At 32.6% G+C, this 26,931-nt stretch overlaps 1 protein-coding gene across 5 annotated transcripts in view; it reads left to right on the forward strand.

Annotated features, from left to right (window-relative positions):
- The window catches only part of LOC149423098 (uncharacterized), a 44,516-nt gene that overhangs the window by 8,937 nt on the left and 8,648 nt on the right, over nt 1-26,931 (forward strand). For 2 of the 5 annotated variants that reach the window (XM_089632469.1, XM_089632470.1), the window contains exons 3-4: nt 23,645-23,742; nt 24,786-24,935. In XM_089632469.1, coding sequence (XP_089488595.1) covers nt 23,645-23,742; nt 24,786-24,935 — 248 coding nt within the window. Of the gene's footprint in view, nt 1-9,225; nt 9,638-23,644; nt 23,743-24,785; nt 24,936-26,931 lie in introns of those variants that run through there. The other 3 variants (XM_089632471.1, XM_089632473.1, XM_089632472.1) reach the window with 3 other exon arrangements.

Consider the following 26,931-nt stretch of genomic DNA (forward strand, 5'->3'; position numbering starts at 1 on the left):
CTTTATTGGCGTATTATTTACTTTTTTTGCCTTATAAAGTCGTTTCGTTTACTATATTTTCGCGTGATGGTTAGTATTCCCTACTGTTCATTATTTTGATCGATGATTATTCAGAAGTGTGGATAAGCGTGGTTGAAAGATACGAAAATAACGAAATGGGTTTATTTAAATCTTTCCAATCTCTAATGGTTTTTTTAGATCCTAGAATAGAGACATTCTGCCAAGAGCTGCTGCAATTGTAATAGACCAAAACGTAAGCTTGGTTATAAACTTTAATCGGGAGAGACGTGGAGAGGCAGGTGTCGACAGGAGGGGAGGTAGTCGGGAGGGGGAGGACTATTTCTGGACACAGAAACAACTGACAAGAAGCAAGGTCAAGAAGCTGATCAGATAGTTATCTAGCAACGCACCAATACTCACTTATCCATTCTTCGATAAAACTATTTTAGCACGTCATTATTTCTCCTTGTTACTTACGCTGGACCTCCTTCGGTATCTACCACTGTTTTATTTTGTTTTTTTTTTAAACACTCATTGGCCTTTTACATACACAGATATAAAATATGTATACATACAAAATATAAGTACATAATGGTTATAATAATCTTATAATCATATTAACAATAACATAACAAACTGATAAGGTTAAGGATTGCATATCTGCATGTGTATTTGCTTTTTAAAGGAAGTAATATTAATCGACTTAAATATTTTGTCGAAAGAGTAAATTTCAATTCCCACACAACACAACATCTGTGAACAAGAATTGTATGTAAAATTAGTGCGAGAACATAAAATGGAGCTTGGATTATGGTATTTATTGGGTACACGGTAATTAATCGTACCTCACCAGGCCAGGGCTTTATGTCCGTTAATTATTTTTTTTATATAATAATAAAATATCACAATTTTTCTTCGCTGTTTTAATTCGGACAGTTTAAGTAATTACATTACATCGCTTTAATTTATATTGTCAATTGGAATATGTAATTTTTTTATTTATATGCCTTAAAAATCTATGATGCATTCTATAAATATTGAGTGAATGTACTCGTATGTTGTACATATAAAGGTGACCAGAGAGAATAATTATATTCAAGAATGCTTCTCACTAGCGTTTTGTACCTTTTTGAAAATTAATGTACACTAGATCTTAGGACGATATTAAAACAATATTGAGACATTTAAGAGTATTGTCTCTCGGACAGAAAAACAAACATATATGATAAATAAGATTCTGACAAATAAAATGCATGTAATAATTAATTTCAATCAAAATCAGATTTGCAAAAAAAAAAGTATTACGTATAACATTAAAGATTTGGGAGGCGGGTTATGGGTACCGCCGTTGGACCACTTATTGGAAAACCAACACCTCTGCTATAGGTCACCCCAAGTGTTTCGCTTCGTTTGGTGATTTAGCAGGGGGGCCCGGGTTCATCGGGTGAGGTGTGTTCAGAATGCGCCTGACCACCAACTGCGTGGCGTGCCAGATCGGGAGAGGCTGGTTTACCAATCAAGACATACTGATCCCTAGATTCCTACCCTATCCTCATATATTTTACCTTCCCAGCATCCCCAAAGGTGCCATAGGCCCTGAGGGGGATTATATATATAACAGATACAATGATTCATAATGATTGAGTGTTACATATATTTATAATAGATGGTTTGGCATATTGGTAATATTTTATCTTATTTATCAGTAAATCACTCATTTCTTTGACTTGGAGGGACTGTGACGAATATCTAGAAGACAATAGACCTCGTTACATTTCATTCATCTTAAAGGTTCGAATTCCACTACCCAAACCCTCCCGTTAGACATTTCAGTTATTTGTTTTTGTAGCCGTCCAAAACATCGGGTTCTCAACTCGACGCACAGTGGGTTGAAAATCGCCTTTCATAGACATAGAGACTTGAATTTTCAAGGGTATTTTTTTGGCTAGAAATGGATTCTGCTGATCATTACCATGCTATAAAATTTTGTACGAAGCAATTGCGTGTACAAATGAAGGAATTATCATTTTTTTAAGAAAAATGTGTATGGCACTGACATTAAAAATGAGGCTATCTCTGGAATCACAAGGTTGGCCATTTTATCCTTAAACACAGATATACTACTATTTATTTGTATTTTTTTGACATACTTCGTATTGTGGCGCTTTTTTTTTTAAATCCTCAAGTTGAAAAAAAAAAATTTTTATGTTGATGATTCATTTTAATGCATGAATGAAAGGCGATTTTCAGCCCACTGTGCGACGTCGCGGTCGCGGGTTCAATCCTCTTCTATCTAAGTCCTCCACCATCGCACAAGAAACATTTTCCGCTCATTATAATAATAATAAAAATTTATTCCAGAATGTATGCAGGGGTAGTGCAATGCAATACATTCCATATTTGAAATAATATATATAATAAGTAATAAAAATAATAATAAGGTTGGTAATAACATAGGTAATTCCGATAGGCACAATATAATAAAAAATATAAATATAAGTAAAAAGTAAAACCAAGTAAAAAAATAATTAAAACCTTATAAAAATATGAAAATTAAAAATAAAACCGCCGAGAATGGTTACAATACTGAAAGTAGAAAGAATTTTAATTTTTTATCAATTTTAGATTGTTAAGTACTCACATTACATCACAACCGAAATTGTTTTTATTTATTAATTACTTTTTTTGACAATACATTTTATATAATATGCAAAACATAATAACATAATTTATTATAAATATGGGTTGCACGTGAATTCAAGTTACCATTATGCTTGCCTGGTCGCTATTAATTCATAACTAGACTTACACAGACTGTTTTTATTTTTTTGGTGAGAATGAAAATATTGAGTTGAGCTATACGTGTCTTACATCCCTAATTTGCGACCTTAGAAAAAAGAAAAAAGAAAAAAAAGAAGAAATAAAAATGTTAATTACGTTACGTTTTCAGCAGTTTCTCGGACTCCTTTCTTTCCAGGTCAATAAGCCATATGGATTTTTTTTTGCTGAAGGATGATAATTCTTACCTCGTGGAGTGTTTTTTGTATATTTGTGTCCAAGATGGGTGTGTGTTTTTTGGTACAATGTAGTAACACTCACTGGGATTGTCAAATCATTTCTGCAGCGGCTTCTAGTTTGACATGTGTTCGATTTAAATATTTTACTATGTAGATTCTAATCACCGCTATCTGTGTCTTCAGTAATGGGTCAATTATTAGCCCCTGGCCAATAATACCGTAGTTTAGGATGGAGTTACACAGTCCTAAATATCTTTTTTTCTTAAATTTATTTGATTCAAAACATTTCTTAAAGCATAAAATATGTATGTTAGTTTTTTTTCCTTTTTGCAAGATTTTCCAATTTGATGCTTAAACTTAAAGTTATCTTTGTAAATACTCCTAGATATTTAATAACGTTAACACTTTCTATTGTATCAAAGAAACAGTGTTGTTTAATTTTTTTGTCTACGGAATCTATAACTCTCCGTATAACTCACCTGAAGATGTCTGCGAATGTCGGTCTGAATAATATTTTGGCGCCAATATCTGTTTATTTTGGGCGGGAATTCCTGGAGGAAGTCGGGAGCGGCGTGAACATCTCTCGGCTATCAGCCGGCAGCCGACATTTCCCTCTGAGCCACTGCCCGTGCCCCGTGCCCCGTGCCCCGTGCCCCGTGCCCAGTGTGTCATGCACACACCAATGCTACTTCTAAACGATGATATTTCACTTTCATTGCATATTTCCGCAATTAACTGTATCATGTAACATCAGCAGCGGCAGTCGACATCACGGCATCATCTTCGTTCTTTGTAGTAGTGGGAACTAAATATATACGGAAAAAACTTACTAATATAAAATACTAATGTATTAAACATCTCTTAAAATTATTCGTTTTATTGTTAAAAACGGGACTACAGCCCTTTAGCAAATGAATTAATAGAGTTTCTAGTTAAAAGCTAATGTTTTATGAGGACGGTGGAATCCATGTTCATATAAATACTAATTGATATTGACATTCGCATTCTGTCATGAAATTTATTAGAAAATAAACACGTGTTTTCGATATATTCTGAATGACTAATATTTTATCAGGAAATTGGCATGTTATCACTTTTTTAACAGGATCATCATTCTCCGTGTATGAAACGCAATCACCAATTCAATCTAAAACATCAACATTCCTCTGATAACTTCCCTAATCAGAAATCTATTGTATATATAATTGCCCATTCCTCTTAGAATGCTATGGCATATTTTACGAGCCTGAAAACAACGTCTTGTTCAAAATACCACACAGCAGAACAAATATTCTAGCGCAGCGTAACATGATAAGAGAAATATTGTTATTTAAAGAAATTTCTAAAATAGTAGATCTGGTGCATTTAATTCATCTTTAAATAACCCTAAAACTTTTTTGCATTCCTATCTTCCCAAATGTCAATAATGGTAAAATAAGAAATTTTGTCCTGTAAATGTGTGATTAATCTGTCATAAAATAGTTTAAATAAAAAATATATAATTTAATTTACATATTTGTTTTAGCTTAATAGTTTTGAAATATACGAACCTGAACATGACATTTCTTCATTCTGGTTGAATGAAAATATAATAAAATATCTCGGAGCTTTTTCATGATAAATACTACAAAAATGAATGAGTCACCTTCGGGAATTGAACCTTCTGTTTTGCTGTGAATGTAGGTTCACATCATGGCGCCTGTCTGCCGTTATTTCAACTAGCAGTATAGTGGTGCTTCTAGTGACCTATAAAGCTGATACTTCATTGCGAGGACCATTGGTAGAATCGAAGAGCTCCATCATTTTACACATCCCACTATTCCAGTGCTCATATCCCACTAGGGAAGTGCTCAGTGAACCTTCATTGAAAAAATTCTACTATTTAAGTGATCAGAAAGTTACAACTGATAAACCTCTAATGAACACCCACTAGAGTGTAGTGCTCAGTGAGTTTTTACCGATAAACCTTCATTGACCACATCCCGCTAGTGAAGTTTTCTGTGCAGTGTTACTAATGCACCTAAATCACACTGCGATGACCGACAAAATGCAACAAAAGCACTAAACGCACTTTTACAAAGCTCGCAGACCCATCAGAGAGGACTATCCGCACGATTGCTGATATTGATATGAAAAACCAAAACAGATAAGCAGTAGTAGATTATGGCCGAAAATCTCTACACAACCACTCTCAATCAACTTAAATCGATAGCTTAGCCATTGGCCAGAACGGATTCAACTCGCCGCATATACGATTTCTTTCAATTCTAATAGCTTCGTTAGTTCAACTCCAAATAAGCCAGTAATTTTGCGTAACGAATGACATTATTAGAAAGGTTGTTTATATTGACAGTCATCCGAAGCTTATCTGATACAATTGAGACCGCTTTCAAATTTGTCTATCGTCATGCGTTAAATTACTATCAATCAAAAAACGCTTACTGACCATTTATGACGGATTTTTTCAATATAGTATTGACATAGGGCTCGAAGGGGATAAAACAATGTGATAAAAATACATTTAAATAGGGTTGGATAGGTTCGAGTACAGTCAACGCAAAGGGCCTGTCTATTAAAATAATAATTTTTGGTATGGATATCAAATTTTCCAGTTAGACGAAAAGACAACCCACTAAAATAACTACCCCAATTAAAATCTATCTCATCTCAAAGATATTCTCAATGTTCTTAAACAATGTACAGGGTTTTCCAATAAGAGGTGTTATTTTGAATAGCCCGCTATTTCGGTAGATGTTACTTTTGAAGCTATAATTTTTTGACGTTTGACGAGTCAAAACTACGCCATTAATTAAAAATGGAACGATTCACGCTTCAACAACGCGTTGAAAGTATTAAAATTCACTTGAGTTAATCAAATGCAAATCATCTTGAGTGATGAGGCCCATTTCCACCTCGTTGGCTTCGTCAACAAGCAAAATTGTCGCATCTGGGACTCGGAAAACCCAAGAGTTATTGTTGAAAAGCCTCTCTACCCTCAACGTGTGACTGCTTGGTGCGGTTTATGGTCCGGCGGAGTCATTAATGAGGCTGGAGCAACAGTTGCGGTGAATGGATTGCGCTATCCAGAGATGATTAATGATTTTTTATGGCCGGAATTGGATGGTATTGATCTGGACAACGTTTACTTTCAACAAGACGGCGATTCGTACCACACAAGCAACGAAACCATTGATCTTTTACGATTGAATATCAAAATAACACATCTTATTGGAAAACCCTGTATTTCAAAGAGTATTTTAATTTGTTGACCAATGCTTCCATTTTAATTTCTTTGTGTTGGCAGGTATCGAAAGTTTCCTGCCATATAAAACTAATAATATTTCAATTTTTACGCGGAAATTTTAAATTAGTCTATTACATTAGTGACATTATTTTCAACACGTTTTAGTCACAAAGGAGTGTCAAATATTTTGTTGCTTGTCACGTTCAATTTACATTTCGACTGTTGAGACTTTTCATGAGCAATTCGGTTAAATGATGCTTGTCATTTCCGCGTGGGAAAAAGGAAGAGAAATTTTAAAAATACTCGAAAAATTTATCTCACAAGTCTTTAGGATCGAAAAAATTCCAAAATTATACCTAAGCGAATTATGATATCGTATTATTTTTAAGCAATAATTATTAGCTTCAAATACCTATATAAATTGAAAAAATCGCCGAATTTCGAAATTTTATTTATTTTTGTTTTTACTCCCGTTAAATAGACCTTTACGTATTATATATTTGTATATTTTATAACTTAGCGAGAAAAAAAGAAAGAATTTTTTGAATGCTCGACCGGTCGGTGATTAAGTTGACATCGCGTTTGGGTCCCACCCAGGCGTAGTGTGTTCAATTTATCGGCTGGCTAAGTCTTCGATCACAACACTTTCCGCTTACTCTGGTGGTAGTAGGAGATTTTCAAATACTGTCAGGTTATTCGTAACCCGGGAATATTTGTCTTTATTTTTAAATTTAGCGGACTTCAAAAGCTTCATTTTGTACATGCAGGGCCATCGTAAACCATTTCAATAAATAAATCGGTTCCATGCTAACTCAACACAGTGACTATTCAACACACTTTTTAAAAGTGATATAAAGTCATTAAGAACGATATTTTTTAATTTAACCTAACCTAACCTACTTAACTCAGTTAATAAAGTTTTTGTTTCATCTCTTTCCATGACTTGATATAACTTTTTAAAGATGTGATGAATTATCATTTTGACGATCCGGTCACCGTGATAAATATGATCTAAACGGTGTTAGAAAAAGAAAACACCACCCTTCTTATTCAAATCTAAAAGAAAACCACAGAAGAATTAAAAATATAAACCTCTTTGAAATTTTCTTGATTTTTTATTAATTATTTTTACATTTAATGACAAAAATTGAGGTGACTTTAAAGTTTAAAATAAATTTGTCTAATACGCTGTATTTTCATTTTTTGTAATTTTTGTGAAAAAAAAACGTAAGATGAGCCGTTTATAAAACTTTTTATGTTTGCATTTAAAAATTTAATATTTCAAAAGTTATATGTTTATTTCTAATAATAAAAGTTGAAAGAACATTTTATTACCCTTCAAAAACAGTTTTTAGTTTTCGGCTATGTTCAGAAATATTCCAGTAATTTAGATTTTATTGCAAAGCGGAGATATTACATTTTAAAAGAATATGCCTGAGTATTGTTGTATGGGGGCATGTAGCCATACAATTAGAGGAGCTATTACATACGAATATCACGACTAAACGTGTTGCACTATTAGAATGCGAAAACGCTAACTAAAACTATCGGATTCGGTAGTTTTAGTTAGCGTTATGTGAGTTGGAGGTAAATAAAGTGGAACCTACATTTCGCTTCATGTTTCTTCTAAACATAATACATCAACGTATGTGGGTTTATTTTTTGCTTTTAATTTTATAAGTTAGAGTTCTGATGAAGTTTGCATAAAGTAACAAAGCATCACTCATCGTTCGTACATCGGTTCGACAAAGAGGAAAGCGTGAAGCGTCACACTTGTTAAACAGTTGAGTGACATTTAACTCTGCCACTAATTGTCCTATTCTTCTCCCGCATCGCTTTCAATATTTATTACTGCCAATTAAAATAATTATTACGCTACTCGGTGAAGATTTATAATTAATATTGTGTCTAACAGAATTTCTCTCCCACAGTAGATTATTGTCATTCTTAAAACTATTTACGTTTTACCATTCTCTGCTTTATCACCGTGAGCCATAGGAAAGTAATTGCTCCAGTGACGTAGAAAAAATATTAATATATTTTTTTATTAATTATGTAGCACTAAGTGTTATTGTCGATATTTTTTGATTTTACAAAAACATTTTAATTTAAGATTCTCTCGTTCAATCACACAATTTTCGTGGATTCTTTGTATTGCGTTGTATTAAATTGTCTTGTTCTATTTCCATCTTGCAAACAACTAAGAGTCTTGCAGCTTTTTAAATCATCATAAAACCCATCAATATGTATTTTTTTGTAGATTTTTATTTTTATTAATATTTAATAATTCTTTAATTTAAAAAAAACAGTTGAAAAAAAATGTGTGGATAATGTTGTTGATAATGCCTTTGGAAAGCGAAACAGCTCTTACTGGCAATAATAATTAGACAGCAGAACAAATTATTTTTATTTAAATAATAAAATAAAGAAAAAATAAATAGAACTATATCTAGTTCTACCGAGCCGATCCCTCTGGTATGAAAATATCTGGAGTCGTTGAATTATTTTCCCATTTGATCTCTGGTGAGTTGACGTGTTGTTCTTGTATTGTTTTGTATTTATTTTGCTTATATAATGCACTTACATAATGTTGATTGACTAGATGATCATTTATGGAAAAGTGTGTGGAAGGGTTTAGTTTTTCCTATGGAGAAGACTTAACCCGGACAATAAAATCGGAAGTTAAAAGAAATTTGTAAAATTAAAAATCCAGGAATATACTGTTTTTATGTGCACATCAGAAGATTCTGCTGGCAAATTCTAAAATTGGAAACATATTCATAGTAACTCGCCGAAAGTTTTTCTTATGTGACACATCAAAATTTCAACAATAAGTGCGGCATTAGTTTATTTCCATTCCTGTTGTATTTCGATCGGCACGCCCCTGCGTCATGCAGCCGTACAGCGGCATTTGATATTTCTGTTTCTTATTTGGTCACACTCTCCTACTCCGCTAAAGGTCCTCCGTTAATACCAGTTCCTCCGCACAGTCCAACTACCCAACACGCCGACAGACTTCGGTTACTGTACCTCCGTACCAGTGTACTGCACTGGACACTTACCTTCAGTGGTCAGTTACTCTTGACCAGCGCGGCGACACTCGACGTATTCAAACCAACAACCTTCTACAGCTTATGTTACCCGGATAACTAATCTACCGTTACACGTTAAAATCAAACCGTCGTTATCGACTTTAACTAACCGGGAGTTTACATCCCACGTTTAATAGTTTAAATACACGCAACTTTGAGTGATCGGTCAACTTCACGACAGGATTGTACACTGTGATATCAACATAATTATTTTATAAAGGTGTCTGTGAAATTAATTGTTCTCTAAGAGGTATCAAAATGACGAGCATTATGACAAGTCATGGGTAAGAATCTAAAATATTATTATCTCTGTCTTTATAATAAGTTTTTTGTCAAATTCTATAATATTTAATTTAACATCCTTAAATTTTAATTTTAAAATGTGTCATTTGTTTTCTTACGAACAATAGTTTACTACCCGTGTCTTTAATTTTTAAAATTTTATATTTCTAATATTTATTGGTAGACAATATATTATTGACAATAGGTATGTCAGTGGCTGAGTTGGAGTGGCGTTTGGATCCCACCCAGGCGTCGTGCGTTCAATTCCTCGGCTGGCTAAGTCCTCCATCACGACACAAGCAACATTTTCCGCTTAGTGATATAGATTATCTAAATATTGTCAGGTTATTCCTAATCCAGGAATATCTGCCTTTCTTTAAAACCTGCATAACGCCATAAAAACTATTCAGTTTATACCGACTAAATTCGTTTGTCTATTTGTGGTTATTTGTCCACGGGAGATCTGGTTCAATTAACTCAAATTTGCTTCGAATTTGTCTCATTTTCAAAATTGTGTACAATTGTGTGAAGAGTTCAGATAAGCGATAAGGTACTTACCAATAGTAAAATATTTTATTTTTTCAAAAATTGTAATTTATTTGTCAAGAATCAAGAATTCAGAAGATCTGTGATGTTTCCCGGATCTGCAGTTGTTTAGTTGGTAAATTAAAAGTTCGCTTTAATTTATGGTAACTTGCATTTCGCTGGAACTAAATGAATGCATTACCGTCACCGACCAAATATATCTTACGTACCTATTGATAATTTCATGTAATTACACTTTATTACAAAATTGGTATTAATAATTCGCATGCGCAAATATGGGAAAAAGACGGGAAAAGTATTGAATCTTAGTTATTTACCTACAAATCTAACGGGTATAAAATAAAACTTATATGCCTTAAACAACTAATTTTATTTTTATCATGTGAATGGTACATATCTTGGTTTCCATAAAATTATTTTCTTCCTCGGAACAAGTTAGGCATTCTAGCTAGTTCCTTCAACTAAATTCATTTGATCGGAACAAGTTGGGCAAGCGGACTAGTTCCTCGGAACAATTTAGGCATGCTAGCTAGTTCCTCGGAACAATTTAGGCATGCTAGCTAGTTCTTCGGAACAAGTTAGATATGCCAGCTAGTTTTTTTTACTAAATTCATTAGATGGTTTACAAGAAAAGGTATTAATTTATTACCTAATTGTTTCCCTTCGTAATTATTATATTGTATTTCTGCGTGTGAAATTAATTTGTTGCACAAAATGCCTGGATCTTAAGAGTCGTGCGCAAAACACCTATTCTCGTACGCTTTAGATACGCCAATTGAACATAAATAGATTTTAGTATCATCTTTTTGCATTGTTAATACGCAGGTAAATTGAAAAACCAATCGTCACGCCGGAGAATTCCATTCCAAAAATACATCGACACAAAAAATATTTGCATTTCTTCGATGGTAGCCATCTACTTCCAAACAGCTTTCTTTACCATATCATAATATTATTACGTTATTTTTGGAAAAAAAAGTTCTGTTCATCTGGAGTTAAGAATTGATTCGATTTTAATTCACGTTCACATCAGAATTTATGATGTTATAATTAATTGATATTTTTAATGGAATCGTAATACGAAAATGAATGTATACATTCGAGTGAAGTTTGCACAGATCTCTAATTACTCACATATTTTCACTTTATAAATTTGTTTGTAAATTCTTATATTTCTAATGGACTTGAAACGAACCCATCGATTCGATCATGAATTAAGTTTAAAAAAATCATTACAATTCTCCGTAGAACTGGATATGAATCAAACTAAATGTATCAAATAAATTTTTCGACATCCTTCTGGAAAAAAACTAATACACTTTCTAATGATATTTACAATGATTCGAATCATTTTAAACGAATAACATCACTCATAGCAAGAACAACATCACTCACAGCAAGAACAACATGACTCACAGCAAGAATAACATCACTCACAGCAAGAACAACATCACTCACAGCAAGAACAACATCACTCACAGCAAGAATGACATTACTTACAGCAAGAACTCTGTAACAAAAATATTGTTTAGAGTGAAATTAATAAAATAAAAGTTCTACAAATGAAAGCTGTTTCTATAACACAGTGTAAAGAAAATACATTTTCAATTGGAATATAGAGCAACATTTAAAAAAATCATTTGATTTGTTACTGATTTGAAATGAGAATTATTTACGTTATATTCAAGGGTTATTTTGTTATATTAATCTAATATTTTACTTGAGGAAACCATCAACTCTGAATAATAATATCTCATTTTCTTCAAGTCCATTAGTCTGAGACATGAACCCCAACATTTCTTCACGCTCCGAGACACAATCTAAGGTTCTACAATTCTGCCCTTTTAGGACATACTATAACACATTTATTATTCTTGAGCAGACCATATCCTTCCATCATCCGTATCTGTGCCCTTTTACGATCAAACAATGTCCATAATATCAAAGAGTAATATTGTTCTGAAATGTAGTCATAATTAACAAGATTAACAAATGGGCACTTTGATCATTAAATTGAATTACCAACACTTCCCGTTTTCATCACACCTAAGTTAATATTTTACGCTAACATTCAATCTCGGTGTCTGTTGAAATTATTTAAATTAATTATTAAAATTTTAATTTTTTGTATTTCTTTGGCATTCACTATGTAACAATTTCTAGACATTTTTTGTTTTTAATGAGTTTTTATTATTCACAATGTACATTTGTTACGTATAAATTTATATATACGTAACAAATGTACATTGTGAATAATAAAAACTCATTAAAAACAAAAAATGATTAAAATTTTATCTTGTAAGCAGATTGCGTGAATTATCCTCAAATAAGCGTTGAAATACCAATGGTTTTTGGTCGGATCGTAAAAAACTTTATATTTAAGAAAACATTATTGATTTATGCATTCCAAAATGTAAAACAAAGGTTCCAAAGATATCATTTACTATGGTAAATGGTAAATTTTATCTTTGGAACCTTTTGAAAAAGTTTTTTACGATCCGAAAACAATTGGTATTTCAACGCTTATTTGAGGATAATTCACGCAATCTCCTTACAAGATAAAATTTTAATAATTAATTTAAATAATTTCAATTTTGGCTTAGAGGGTTGCCTTTTTCTTTATCCTTAATATGTAAGTACAACAAGTTAACTCATATAATCTATTCACATGGTGATAAGATACGTATTAACTATGCACTTTTTGTGTTCCGTGACAAATACATTTTCACGCGTTGTTTATCAGTGCTACCAGCTAGCACTGTAAATCAATGTTTTTACATCACCCAGCACCGTAGCACAGTAGTAAATAATACCACCGAAGCAATACCGTGGGTTTTAGGTACTCGTATGATGCTAATTTTGACAAAAGAAGCATCAATAAATTAATGAATTCATGATTTACATCAAATGCTCGACTTACGAATTATACAAAACAATTTATTAATTTATCATAAACCCAAATTTATTCACGAATAATTTAGACACATTAATACACGGTATCTGGAAACTTGTAGTACAAGCGGGAAACTGGTGAGTCTTAAGTATTATGGATAACGAATTATTATAAGCAATAATTAGTCGGCAAAACGGCGGCATTTATTTTTACTCGGGAGATATTTTCAATTTGTATTGATATTTCAGGCGACTAATTATTGCTTATAATAATTTGTTTTCCTTTGTGCTATGCATAAAACCTTGTCTTATAAACATTATTTTATCATTAAAAAAAATTAAGCATAATGAATCTTTTTAATTTGAGCTTTCTTTTTAAAGAAAATTGGAATTCCTTAGATAAAAATTTGAATAAAAAATGGTCGGTAAAGGTTAATATCAGCTTTTAAATTCTGGTTTACAATTCGTAGAAGCGTATACATGGCTCCAAAAGTTTTTTAACACATTATTGACCGAAAAACTAACCGAAAAAAATGTAAACCGAAATTAACAGATCGAAAAAATATGTTTTTTTGGGTTCTATAAGTAATGTAGATTCTGCAGTTTCCTGCTTGTACTAGGAGCTTCCGAAATACCCATAAAACAATTATTATTATTAATAAAGTTAAGATTTAGGATATAAAATCTTATACAAAACAATTTATTAGATTAAATAAAATAATGTTGAAATTACCAAGCATCTTGCAGAAAGGTAATAAAAAATCTATAAAACATATTTATCTAAAGACATAATAAATTTGGGAGCAGTCTTGGTGGAAGTGGGTATTATTAATAATAATTTACGATGTTAATTTATAGTGGTCGATAAAATTAATTGTTTCTTGTTATAGACTTTTCAATCTGTAAGATTTCTCTCCCAGCTGACAGACAACGACATGGAAAGCGGTGCAGTTTCTCCACGACTATATAAATAATATCGATATCATTAAATTAAGTTATTAAAATTCTAATGGCCTATATCAGTGAGCTGGACACGTAAAGTTGAGTTTGTAGCCTACTCTGACGTTAAGCTACCGACAAGTAGCATTTATTAGCATTACTGGAAAGTCTAGATAAAAGTACAACTCTGTAATTTTCTCCACATTTTCTTCACTTTCCTCGTAAATCATTGCACTCTGTGTTAGCAATAGGTTGATGCGTGATATAACCTGTTCACTGACAAGAAATGAAAGTGCAGAAGAAAAATAATTAACTATGCACATTGTATTTCAGCGTTCAACTTAAATTGCGCTTTTTTCATCCTTTTTTGTCAGTTGTATGAACCAATCAACTTTTATTTTTTGCATTACTGAGATATTTAGATTTGAGCAATTCATAAAATTTCAAAGATAATTTAAAATTTCTGTGAAAGTCCTATTCAAGTTCTGTTCATATTTAAGCATTGTGAAACAATCGGCCTATCATTAAAAATAACAGAACTCAAATAGTACTCGTACATTCACAGAACTTGAATTGCACAATTGAACTTGATTTATTGTTCAAATTTTGAAAAACAACCCGTCCTAAGATCAACAAATTGTTTTTAAAGTGCAGAATTAACTTTAAATTATATAAATCAATTGTGCGAAGTATTCTGGTATCCTCAACCACCATTCAACCTCCCAATTTAGAGATTTAAAATTACACGATCGATTCCATACAAAAAACCTGTGTAATTGCTTATGTCGAAGGTTCATCCGATCAATTTGGAACATACACATACCTAGTGATCGAATTAACTACACAAAATAATGTTTGCATCAGTTGATAAACCAAATATTTTATTCCATATTAACCATCAATAAAATCAACAAGGAGGATGAAAGATACTTTCTACATTAAAGCTTGCCACACAAATACAGGATATTTCTCTGCTTTTCCACGAATATTGAGAAGTTAAAACACTATTCACTGCTCAAATAACAAAGCAGATATTTTTGATAACCACAAGTTTCAAGAAATCTACCAATATTAACTACTATATTAATAGTTCTTAACTATGTCAAGCTGATAATGTGATGAAACCCTTTATTTTCAAGACAGTTAAGGACCAAATCATTTAACAGGTGTCAATGAAAGATTGCAATGTAGGTTTGTAGTGAAAGATACTCTCAGTATTACCCTGGTGCAAAACCACCATTCAGATTTGAAACATTGCTTGAAATGGCCTCTCCCCAGCCTTCGATAGTGAATATATGGCTGATAGTGTTGCAGCTTCCCATGCGATTATTCCATACTCCAGTTTTTTTTAATATTATATTATAAGCGTTATCCTTAAAACGATTCTTCAATGGCGTGATGGTATGACAAAGTGATTAAAGTACTTAGTGAAATCACTTTTCATGGTCGGAATTAAAAGAGCTTTATTTCAAAATTAGTGAATATGGTTGAAGCAAGATGTAAGTCCCGGAAAAATTAAAGGGAGTTCCACGGGGAAATCGTTACCTACCTTGTTAATTGAGCAATGAATCAAACAACATCGTCAATATTTTTAATATGAATCGACAAATCTATTTGCTTAAAATGGCAGCATAACCTTTTCGCCTATACATTACCTAATAAACATTGAAAATGATCTGACATTGAGATGGTAACATGCAACTTACGGTATCGACATTCGTTCTGAGGTTTCATTGGCAAGCCTCCACTACTACACGCACAGAGCACACCAGATTCTACCACGATACATGATACACCATGTTTACCTGAACTGTTTACTTGGCAGTGAATATGTACTGGCTGCCTGTCTCGGTGTGAGTGCTTGTCTGTAAAACCAGTCCAAGGTGCAATGTCAGAACATATTCCTTATTTGGGAAAAATGGCACAGATTCCATTTCACTCCGCAAGAGAGCGATTACTGGTTTTGAATGCGTATTGTAACAACTGGAAAAAAACTGCACTAGATAGGCGTACATACCTAGAGCTTCTGAAGAACACTTCACTTGAGTGAAATTCTTTGGCATAAATCAACAGTATCCATTTAAACAGTACCAAAGATATGGTTAAAGGCATTCCGCAAAATATTCACTGTAACCTCAAATGAAAGCGTCACGCGTCATCGCATGTAACAGAGAGAGAAGTTACAGCTGAGCTCTCGGGATTATACTAAAACCTTATTCCAAATAATAACCCTGTTATTATGATTATCACTGTAGGGTGATTATGTATCTTTTGCATTAGCCTAACATAGGTTAATCAGCGTTAAATCAGTCGTATGTAACCAGAGATGTGCAAAATGGGTACCCAAAACCATTTGAAATGCAAAATGGAAATGGGTCAAAAATTTTCCATTTGAAAATGCAAAATGGGTTTTAGAAAAGCATTTCAAATGCAAAATACCTATTGTCAAAATGGTTTCTCAGGTCAAACAATTAAAATAATTATACAATTTTGTCATTTAATAATGGACATCAATGCGGCACAAAGTACTCTTTTCAGGGTGAAATGCCTAAAACCAAAAAAAAAATGGTAAATCCAAAAACACCACGACTACAGATTATGAAACCACAAAAAAATTGCGCGGTACTAATGTTGCCAACGTAAAAACATAGAAACTGCTATCTAACATTGAATATTATTGTCCCATGTTCAGTACCTATTTGAATCAGTATTTTTTGAAATGGTATCACTCAATTGCCAGGGCTCCTACCAGGAAGCAACTTGACAAATGTAAATTATCTCTCATAGCGAGGTTGGGGACCGACTGATATTTGGGGCTTATGAAAAAAAGATGAGTGGAGATAGTAGGAAGAATGTTGCAAAAAGCATTTAAAATGGAAAATGCATTGAGAAAAGCATTTAAAATGCGAAATGCAAAATGGTTTTTAGAAAAACATTTAAAATGCAAAATGGAAAATACCATTTTGCATTTCCATTTGAAATGGATTTATTTGACATAAAGCACATCTCTGTATGTAATGTACATAACATGAGTTCTGATGAAGATGGATTGGATGAGAAGAATCAAGACACCAAAGAAGTTCTGATGATTTAATTACACGCGACCGATTAAACGCCGATTTAGATAACGCAAAAGGTACGGGATAACTCCCGAACGACAAGACCAATGTGATTTTTACAAAAATAATAATTGGACTATTAACTATTTTTATAGTGTGGTTTTTTTTGTCTCAAGGACGCTGGCAGAATGCCATATTGATAATATAAAAATAGTAAATTTTGACACCAGTAAGCCCTTTTTCTTTTTCGACTTTTGTATATTTAGCATTAGATCACAGAAATTGTTCTCGGAAATTCCACAGTATTTTGATGCTGACAAATTTATTTTTAAATACCTACCCCTGGGCGAAGACGACATAAAAACACGGTGGAATTACTTCAAAGCATAATTCAATTAGATCCGTCACAACTCATCATAAATTATTATGATGTTAATTTGTGAGATGATCTTAGATAAAATTAACCCACGAAATTACTATTTTTAATAGTTTTCATTGTATTATATTTTATAGCCTGTAACGGCAATAACGGGTTGTCGGTTGCGGGCTGGAAATAATTGCGATGGTCTAGAAATCTCAGAGAAGAAAATCCGCGCATGTTACATACACGGAGAAAACTTACTGATACAAAACATTGCAAATTTATTAAGAATCTCTTCAAACATTTATAATCCCAACGAATAGACAGATGTTATATCTCTGCTTTACTTGCAGATTTAGTGTTGGGAACTCTTGTGAAAAGTAAAAGGTTCTTTACTATAATTGCTTTTATTTACGTTACGATAAATAAGTCTGGATTTAGCTACACTGTTCATTACCCGAGGGTTGGTAATTCTCTGTTTCTAGAAGCTTGTTGTCTGGCAATAATATCCCACAGGCAATTGCTACACTCTAGCGACATCTGTCGGACTCTGGGGTAAGCTTTATGACTGGTGCCATATATCGCTTGAAAACCCAACTTATTACCAAACCACAATAGGTTACCTGTTTAACTTTTAGTAAATGGGGAATGTTTTATCGTGATGTCGGATACAAATGTTCATAAAAATCATAATGTTTTCGAAACACCCAAAGATCACCATGCAGAATTATAACATCAGATGAAAAGATTGTTTCGCAATTAGGGCCACTTTCCTACTGACAAAATAGATTCATTTAGGAACCGCGTGTACCCACCAATCTAGAGCAGCGTATATCACTGGTAACACCTGCCGAATAACCGTTTTCATTACTCTTACTTAAAACCACCTGCATAAAAAAATTAGATTCAATATTTTGCGTAGACGCATCCACTGTAGATTTAAACCGATAGCAGTGCGTTATGGGCGCGTCTGCGTGTCCGAACTGTATTTTACTTCGGATGAAATCAATTAAACATATACAAATATCGACATTATTTCTTAAACAAATAATCGGTTGGGTGGTTACGAATCTTGAAGTCGCGGGTTCAAATCCTAGCGCGCGCAAGTAAATTTTATTTATTTTTTCGGAATAACCTTATTGAGTCCAACCTCAAATTGTAATATTTAATTATTGACGACAATATTAGCGATTTCTAAACGAAAATCTGAAACAGAAAAATCAGAAAAGGATACGGTCACATCTAGGACTCGAACCCAAAGATACATAAACATAAAGATAGTTGCCACTAAAAAGTTTGCGGTGAAAAAAAGACAATGTTGGTAGTTCTTATTCGAAGTATGATACAGTTAAATGTGACCGAAGGGGATAGGGTGCCATTAGCTCAGTCCTAGATGTGACCGTATTCTTTACTGATTTTTCTGTTTCAGATTTTCGTTTAGAAATTGCTAATATTGTCTTAAATAATTAAATTTTATTTGATTGATTTATTTTATTTCACAATTTATTAATTAAAAATAATATACAGTATATTTGCGACACGTTCAAAGGTAGTAGATTCTTTCAGTATCGCCCTGTTGAAAGACCAACATTTCAGAATTGAAATATTTTTTAATGGTTTTAGACGTGTTTTGTGACCATATCTGAATAGCCAGGTACTCGCTCACCTCCCTCTTTCCCATCCTCTTTCCATCCCTACTACTTTCAGCCTTACAAACATATTTTACCCAACACAAGGAAATAATCCATCCGATAAGGTATAATATATGCGTTTTGGATAGCAATATTTAAGAAATTAGAATTCATTATGACTTGTTGAATGATTACTGATTATTCAATCTGGTAAGAAGGTTCCTTTCCATTATAAAATTTTAATTTAGCTTACGTAGAAGGTAGATTGCAGGTGGTTGACAATGAATGATAAAACAGGGGATATAGATATAATAAATGACCATGTCAGATTCACCAACGGTCAATGTCGCACCAAATAGGGCAATACTCCATCATAATCAAACAAACAAACAGATCAAACATCGATACCCAACCAACACAACACAGATTTATATTAAAAACAAGTTCGGAAATGGAAATTAACAAAATAATAAATACATTAAAAAACCGGATTACTCCTGGATTAGATGAGATAACAACGGATTGCATTAAAATAATAAAAAATGAAATATTAAAACCTATAACACACCTAATCAACCTTAGCATAACACATGCCTGCTTTCCTAATACTCTTAAAAAAGGACTGGTAATCCCTATGTATAAATCCGGAGATAAAATGGAAATAACTAACTATAGACCAATCACTTTGTTAAACTCTCTATCTAAGATTTTCGAAAGACTATTAAAAAACCAAATAATAAAATACCTGGAAGAAAACAAATTAATCTCGGACAAACAATATGGATTTAGAGAAAAAAGAAGCACAAAAGAAGCTTTAGCAAGTACAATAGATTATATACATAGCAACTTAGATCAAGGGTTTAAATGCATGGCGATATATTTAGATTTGGCTAAAGCCTTTGATTCAATATGCCACAAAACACTTTTTAAAAAATTAGAAAATATGGGTATCAAAGACAAAGAACTTCAACTATTAAAAAGTTACATGAGCGACAGAACACAACAAGTCAAAATTAATAACTATACTAGCAAACCACTGCCGATTACACACGGAGTTCCACAAGGAGGCATACTAGGGCCCGTTCTTTTCATAATTTACATAAATGAACTTTGCAGCATGGAAATAGATGGAGAAATAATTAGTTACGCAGACGACACAGTTTTACTATTTAAATCTAAGGATTGGAATAAGGTTTATAACATAGCGAATCTAGGAATCACGCAAGTGAAAAAATGGCTGGACTCAAATACACTCACACTAAACATATCGAAAACAAAATTCACAACGTACAGCATAACTAACACAGGACAGCCAAAAAACAATACAAACACCATAAAAATACACGAATGCATAAACACCAACATCTGCGATTGCCCCCCTCTAGAAAAAATAATCTTAGATGGACACATCACATCAAACAAATCACAAATAGACTCCTCAGAACAATACACATTTTCCTAAACATAAGAAACATATATAAAATAAAACAATTGAAAACAATATATTATGCACTATGCCAATCAATAATAGAATATGGAATAATTGCTTGGGGAGGAGCAACAAACGCAGCTATCGCTCAAATAGAAATCGCACAGAAAACGATATTAAAGGTAATACCTACTCAAAAAACATAAACTAACCGACACAGACCAAATATTTAAAAGCTGTGACGTACTTGATATACGCCAATTATATGTTAAAACACTACTAAACTACATTTTCGACCAAAAAAACAAACCCCAACAAACACAAAATATCACTAATAGACCGGTCAGACAAGCGTACAAATAAAACATAAAAACTCCGACGGTAAACACTACCTTTGGACAAAGACACCATAAATACCACGCTATTAAAGCATTCAACAGTCTTCCACTTGAAACAAAAATTGAGGAAAATAAAAATAAATTCAAACACAAAATAAAAAAATGGATTAAAGAACAAAAAAGACAATATTACCAAAATTCTATGACATAAAACAATAAAACATATACACGCAACACAAAAAAAAATATAAAACACGCAACACGCACAAACACATAAATCATTATAAATGCCGATTTCCATTCTCTTTTAATATTTTTCTTTTAGTGTGATAATTATATTTTAATTTGTAATCTTTATTTTTAGTTTAAATTTATCTTTATTTTAATTTTGTTTTATTTTTAAATGTATAAATTCTTATATTATAAAATGGGGGCCTCAGCACGGGTAAACAACCCAGTGAGGCCAACATTACTGAATTAGAATATAAATATTGTAAAATAATGTAGCAACAATAAAAAAAATTATTCCAAATCAATATTCTTGCATCGGCCTGCACTCGTGGCTCAGGGCCTTGGTACAGCATCATCGCTATTGACATTTATTTATTTTATTTATTTATTTAACGCCCAGAGGGCTTGTACGTACATGGTTGGTAGTATAATTTTAATTTGACAGATACTTTGAAACATAAAAAATTAGAATAAAATTACATTTGATAAAAGCTATGCAACAAGTCATACAAACACAAGAAACAAAAACAGAAAATTACAGCTATTTGTAGGTTTACATGATGTGTTTAGGAGTATTGTTGAAATAAATGTTTTAAATGATCCACAAAATTTGCCAAGTTGGTTTTGAATGTGTCAACATCACCCAAGTAATGATTTCCCATGGTGTGAAGTAAATTATCTATCTATTTATATTTTTTTAAAAGAGTGTCGCGGTGTGGGTTCGTGATTTGTTTTTACACAAATCTCCAGTTTTATTCCGAGATTGATGAAATTTTGCACACTTGTCCTTCAAAACATGAGGAAGGACTGTCTACATGAGATTAATTAAAACCATCCCAATTTCTACCGATTCATAACAAGTTTCTCGTTAACTCCTTAATTTTTAAGTTCAAAATAATGGTTCCATGCTAACTCAACACAGTGACTATTCAACACACCTTTAAAAAGTGATATAAAGTCATTAAAAACGATGAAAAAAAAAATAACCTAACCTACTTAAGCCAGTTAATAAAGTTTTGTTTCATCACTTTCCATGACTTTATATAACTTTTTAAAGATGTGATGAATTATCATTTTGATGATTTATCCGGTCACCCAAAATAATATATATATGTTGTTTTTGAAGAAGTTTTTTTTAATATTTATATATTTGTTAGAAAAAAATCGCAAATCTCTGAAAATTATCAAAAACATGTTTTGTCCTGTTATTTGATATGTTAAATTCACAATGTATTTTTAAATGCAACTAAAGCATTTGTCGAGAGTTTTTCGCTCTATTTAAAACGAGTCATGTTTTATAGTGATTTGTTTTTGGGGTATTATGCCGTGTTGCGCTATTTCCTTCTTTAGCCAACGTTTCGGACAGCATTACAGTGTCCATCATAAGGGCAGATGTGTAATCTGTAATGTAATATGTGTAATGTAATGTAATATGTGTAATGTAATGTAATATATAATCTGTAATGTAATATGTGTAATTACACATCTGCCCTGATGATGGACACTGCAACGCTGTCCGAAACGTTGGCTAAAGAAGGAGATAGCGCAAAACGGCATAATACCCCAAAAACAAATCACTATAATACTTTTGGCCGTGAAAATCTCTAATCATACCTGAGTCATGTTTTGTTCAATATTTTCACTATTTTCGCTTAGTTATTATCGTTTTTTTAAAACATTCGCAATTTCTTATCTACCTTTCAAATCGTCTTTGAACGCTTACTACGTGGCCTTAAAGCAGAATTCTGAAACTTCTTGATGAAATTTCGCACACTTGTCGATCAAAATAAGAGTAAAATTACTGTCCACTGATTTTGAAAAACTTTGTGCAAAGTCCGGGCAAGGCCAGGAACTTTAGATAGTAAAATATTGTGATTATTAGTAGTACATATATATAGATCCTTCAACAAAACATAAGAAAACCAACACATTTTTTGGATTGTGTGTATTAGTGCAAATATGTACCTTTACACTTTCGGCATCGATATTCTTGCGAAAAGTCTAAGTATTGTTATTAGCAATGGTGGATCAATTGATCGTTCTCAAACTGTTTTATTATTTATTTAATATTGTCAATAAATTTATCTGCAAGAAAACACACGGAGAATACTTAATGTTATAAAATTTTGATAATTTATTAAAAATCTGGTAAAATATTTCGTTTTCCTGTTAAAAATGGGAATGCAGAGCTTAAACGAATGTATTGACAGGTTTCCTAACAAAATGTCGGTAAAACAAGAATATATTATTAGGACGTCGGAACACGTGTTCACAAAAAAATCTAATATTGTAACATTTCGTCATTATATTTATCAGGAACTACAAAGAAGACGTGTTCCGATATATTCTGAATTGACTAATATTTTGTCAGGAAATGGGTTGGAAGTACGATTTTAACGGGATTTCAATAAATCAGCCTCATTTTATAGTACTTATTTTTCTCCACGCAGGAGGGTTGACGCCTGGACGGGATGTCTAGGTGAGAACCCGACGCTTTAGACCGCTCGACTATTTAATTAATCTATAATAGATAATATTTGTTTATATTTAATAGAGTAAACAATGTCAATTGTTTGTTTTCAGAATTGACTTCAACGCCAAGCCTTCCAACCTTGCGAACTCCGCAGTTCTGCGCATGCTCGAGGAGGAGGAACAGAGACAGAGGAACGGACAAGCAGCCAGTGAGTACCTTTCCCTCCCGCAACAGCCCACAGATGGCGTTATATTAGCTTATCACACATTCATTAATTTTTACTACCAACCGATTTGTTTAGCTTGTACACTATTGCAGTTATCTGTCCTGTCTGCTTTGGCTGTGAATATTTCAATGAAATGTATAAATATCCCACCCTGTATTTTTATTTGTTATAAATATTTTCCCAAAGCTTTCCCTTCACCATATTCTAGATTCTTGTCTTTCAAAACTTGTTTGAAATCTTTTTCTTTGAACAGTTCTGTTTAAAGAATAGAATACCACCAGGCGATTTAACAATGTGGTTTTGAAGTTTATAAAGTTCGGTTGCCACCAAATTACTACAAAGAGACTAAATGGTTTTTAAATTTTGTACAATAGGCACTGCAATTTGTGTACCTACCTACTGGCAAGTGCACTTCATTTTACGATTAAATCCAAGAAATAAACATAGAACAAATGACAAGACGTAAATTTAGTCTTACTTTCGTGAATTGATTTTTGGAGTAGTTTTGTATTGCATTCACTTTGACTCAAAAGGGAAGAGGAAGTACTACATTGCTGACACCCCTTAAAATCACCCGAATAAACACATAGAAACCAAGTCCTTCAAACTTTGGTGTGCTGTTTAAAACTCCATGGCATTTGTTATCAATCAACTCGACGATCAGTGGCAATTTTACATTTTTAGACATTTGAACTGTCTCCGTTAAACCAGATTCTTGTCCCCAATCTGCTTTGTATCCAATTGTAAACAGCTGTAAAGAATAACCATATGACCACACATTGATCCAAAGCTGAAACGGATAGAGAATCTGCGTTTTACGGAGACCGTTCAAATTTCAAAACATTAATAATCGATTTGATGGTTATCGAATGTGCTGAAATTAAAAATACCACAAACATTGGTACTTCCATCGAATATTATAGTTAATGATTGATTAGATAGAATGATGTAGGTATAGTCGATACGTGTATTGGTTGGAACGATCTTAACTAATGTGTTTGTGTCGATGTGGTGCCGATGTAAAGGGTATTCCCGAGGCGACCGGCAAAGGGACCCTCACATCCGAAGGATCGACCGATATATCGATTGGCCCCCCAAATCTGCCACGAACAACGGGGGACAAATTAACATGAACAATATGTATTCCGCACAGTTTTTCAAGCCTAGAACCACAGGTATCTAAAGGTTTTACTGTTTCATCTGTCATAATATGCCTTCATCACAAATAACGCATTAAAAGTGATTAAACTCCAACATATTCATATTTTATGTTACGTTGTTTTCACTCATTGACTTAAAACTATTTTGCATGCTATAATAGGGCTTGGTAAAAGGGTTTCCGATTTAATACTCACGATTTTTTACTCTTATTATAAAATCGGTAAACAATTGTATTTAAATGATTACGAAGATCTTGTATCTTGTTCTATTAAAGTTTTAAAGAGATAAAAAGATTTGGCATCTTCTTCTATTAAAGTATCTTGTTATATTAAAGTTATGAAAATATAAAGAAGATCTTGTTTCTTGTTCTATTAAAGGTTGAAAAAGATAAAGAAATTCTTGTATCTTGTTCTATTAAAATTATGAAAAGATAAAGAAGATCTTGTTTCTTGTTCTATTCAAGTTTTTAAAAGATAAAGAAATTCTTGTATCTTGGTGTATAAAAGTTATGAAAAGATAAAAAAATATCTTGTTTCTTGTTCTATTAAAGGTTTAAAAGATAAAGAAATTCTATTAAAGTTTTAAAAAGACAAATAAGATCTTGTATATTGTTATATTTAAGTTTTAAACATTTAAAAAAAATCTTGTATCTCGTTTTACTAAAGTTATAAAATAATCTGTCTATAAAATGATTCAATAATTTGCATAAATGTGTACGGTGTGTTTATTATGTGTATAGTTAGTGGTTTAATTGTTGTCATTAATGTAACTATTACTGTACAATCATACTATACAATACATAATCACACAATGTCCAGTGGGAATTTTCTATTCTTAACTGTGACGATGATACTACCGCGATGAGAAAATCCACTCAAAAAGAATTAGTCATCAAATTACTTACCAGCCTACGCACTTAAATATAAAATTTGCAGACATTTTTACAAATGCCACGGGTTTTTTCATTTGTACTTTTCATATACGACCGGTCAGTGGCTGAATTGGCATCGCATTAGGACCCACCTAGTCGTAGTGTGTTCAATTCCTCAGCTGGCTAAGTCCTCCATCACAACACAAGCAACATTTTCCGCTTACTGTGGTGGTAGTAGGAGATTTTCAAATGTTGTCAGATTTTAAATATATAATATATATATGCATTATTATATCGTATATGCATTCTTGGAAAAACCATCAAAAACAACAAAAAATTCTTATCTAATCTTCGATATCACCGCATGAGAATTCCAACTGCCCGATTGAGGTACTTTGAGAGGCTGATAGAATGAGGGAGGGAGACTAATAGAATAGGAACATCTCTATCCATTTAATTATTATCACAAAACATAGATCTATCAACATAGATCCATCCATCAAGGATCCATCAAGAACCATTTTTATTCTGAAGAAAGGTCTCCCACCAGGCCATATAAAGAGTATCTTTTGAACTGTAGCGAGATGTAAATTTTAAATCGTTTCTGATTTTGAGGCTTGGGTAAATTCGTTAATTTTCTTTGATAAATTTACAAAGATGCGAACTGCGCCGACTGTGTAATAGGTATCAAGCAAATAATAGTGTTTTATTTGTCAGCAAAAGCCGAAGATCTATTTAAAAGCGTGGTACATAACTAGGTACTTACAATCGGTGTAATGTTGCCAGCATTTTCACGTGAAACAGCGAGAGAGTCTGTTTCTATTAAATACTTACGATGATGATAGCATTTTTGTAAAATTCAGCCAACTGGCAGAGGCGGACTAGATAATACACTGAACATTTTCACACTTTGAAAAGGTATCATAAAATAATCCTTCGGGAGTATTTGAAATATTTCTCTGACCTCTCGACATGATTACATAGTGATCCTGTAGCTATGTTTTAACGACACCTCGCAGAAGTCCACCTGAAAAACAAGGGGGAGCTGTATATAGGTAATAGGTACCCCACTTAACTTAGCGACGATGGGAGGAACGTTATAGACAATGGTGTGCATACCGTTTTAAAAAATAACGAGT

Source organism: Hesperophylax consimilis, chromosome 6 (assembly GCF_061612785.1).
Source record: "Hesperophylax consimilis isolate HC1 chromosome 6, BYU_Hcon_1.0, whole genome shotgun sequence".
Taxonomy (NCBI): domain Eukaryota; kingdom Metazoa; phylum Arthropoda; class Insecta; order Trichoptera; family Limnephilidae; genus Hesperophylax; species Hesperophylax consimilis.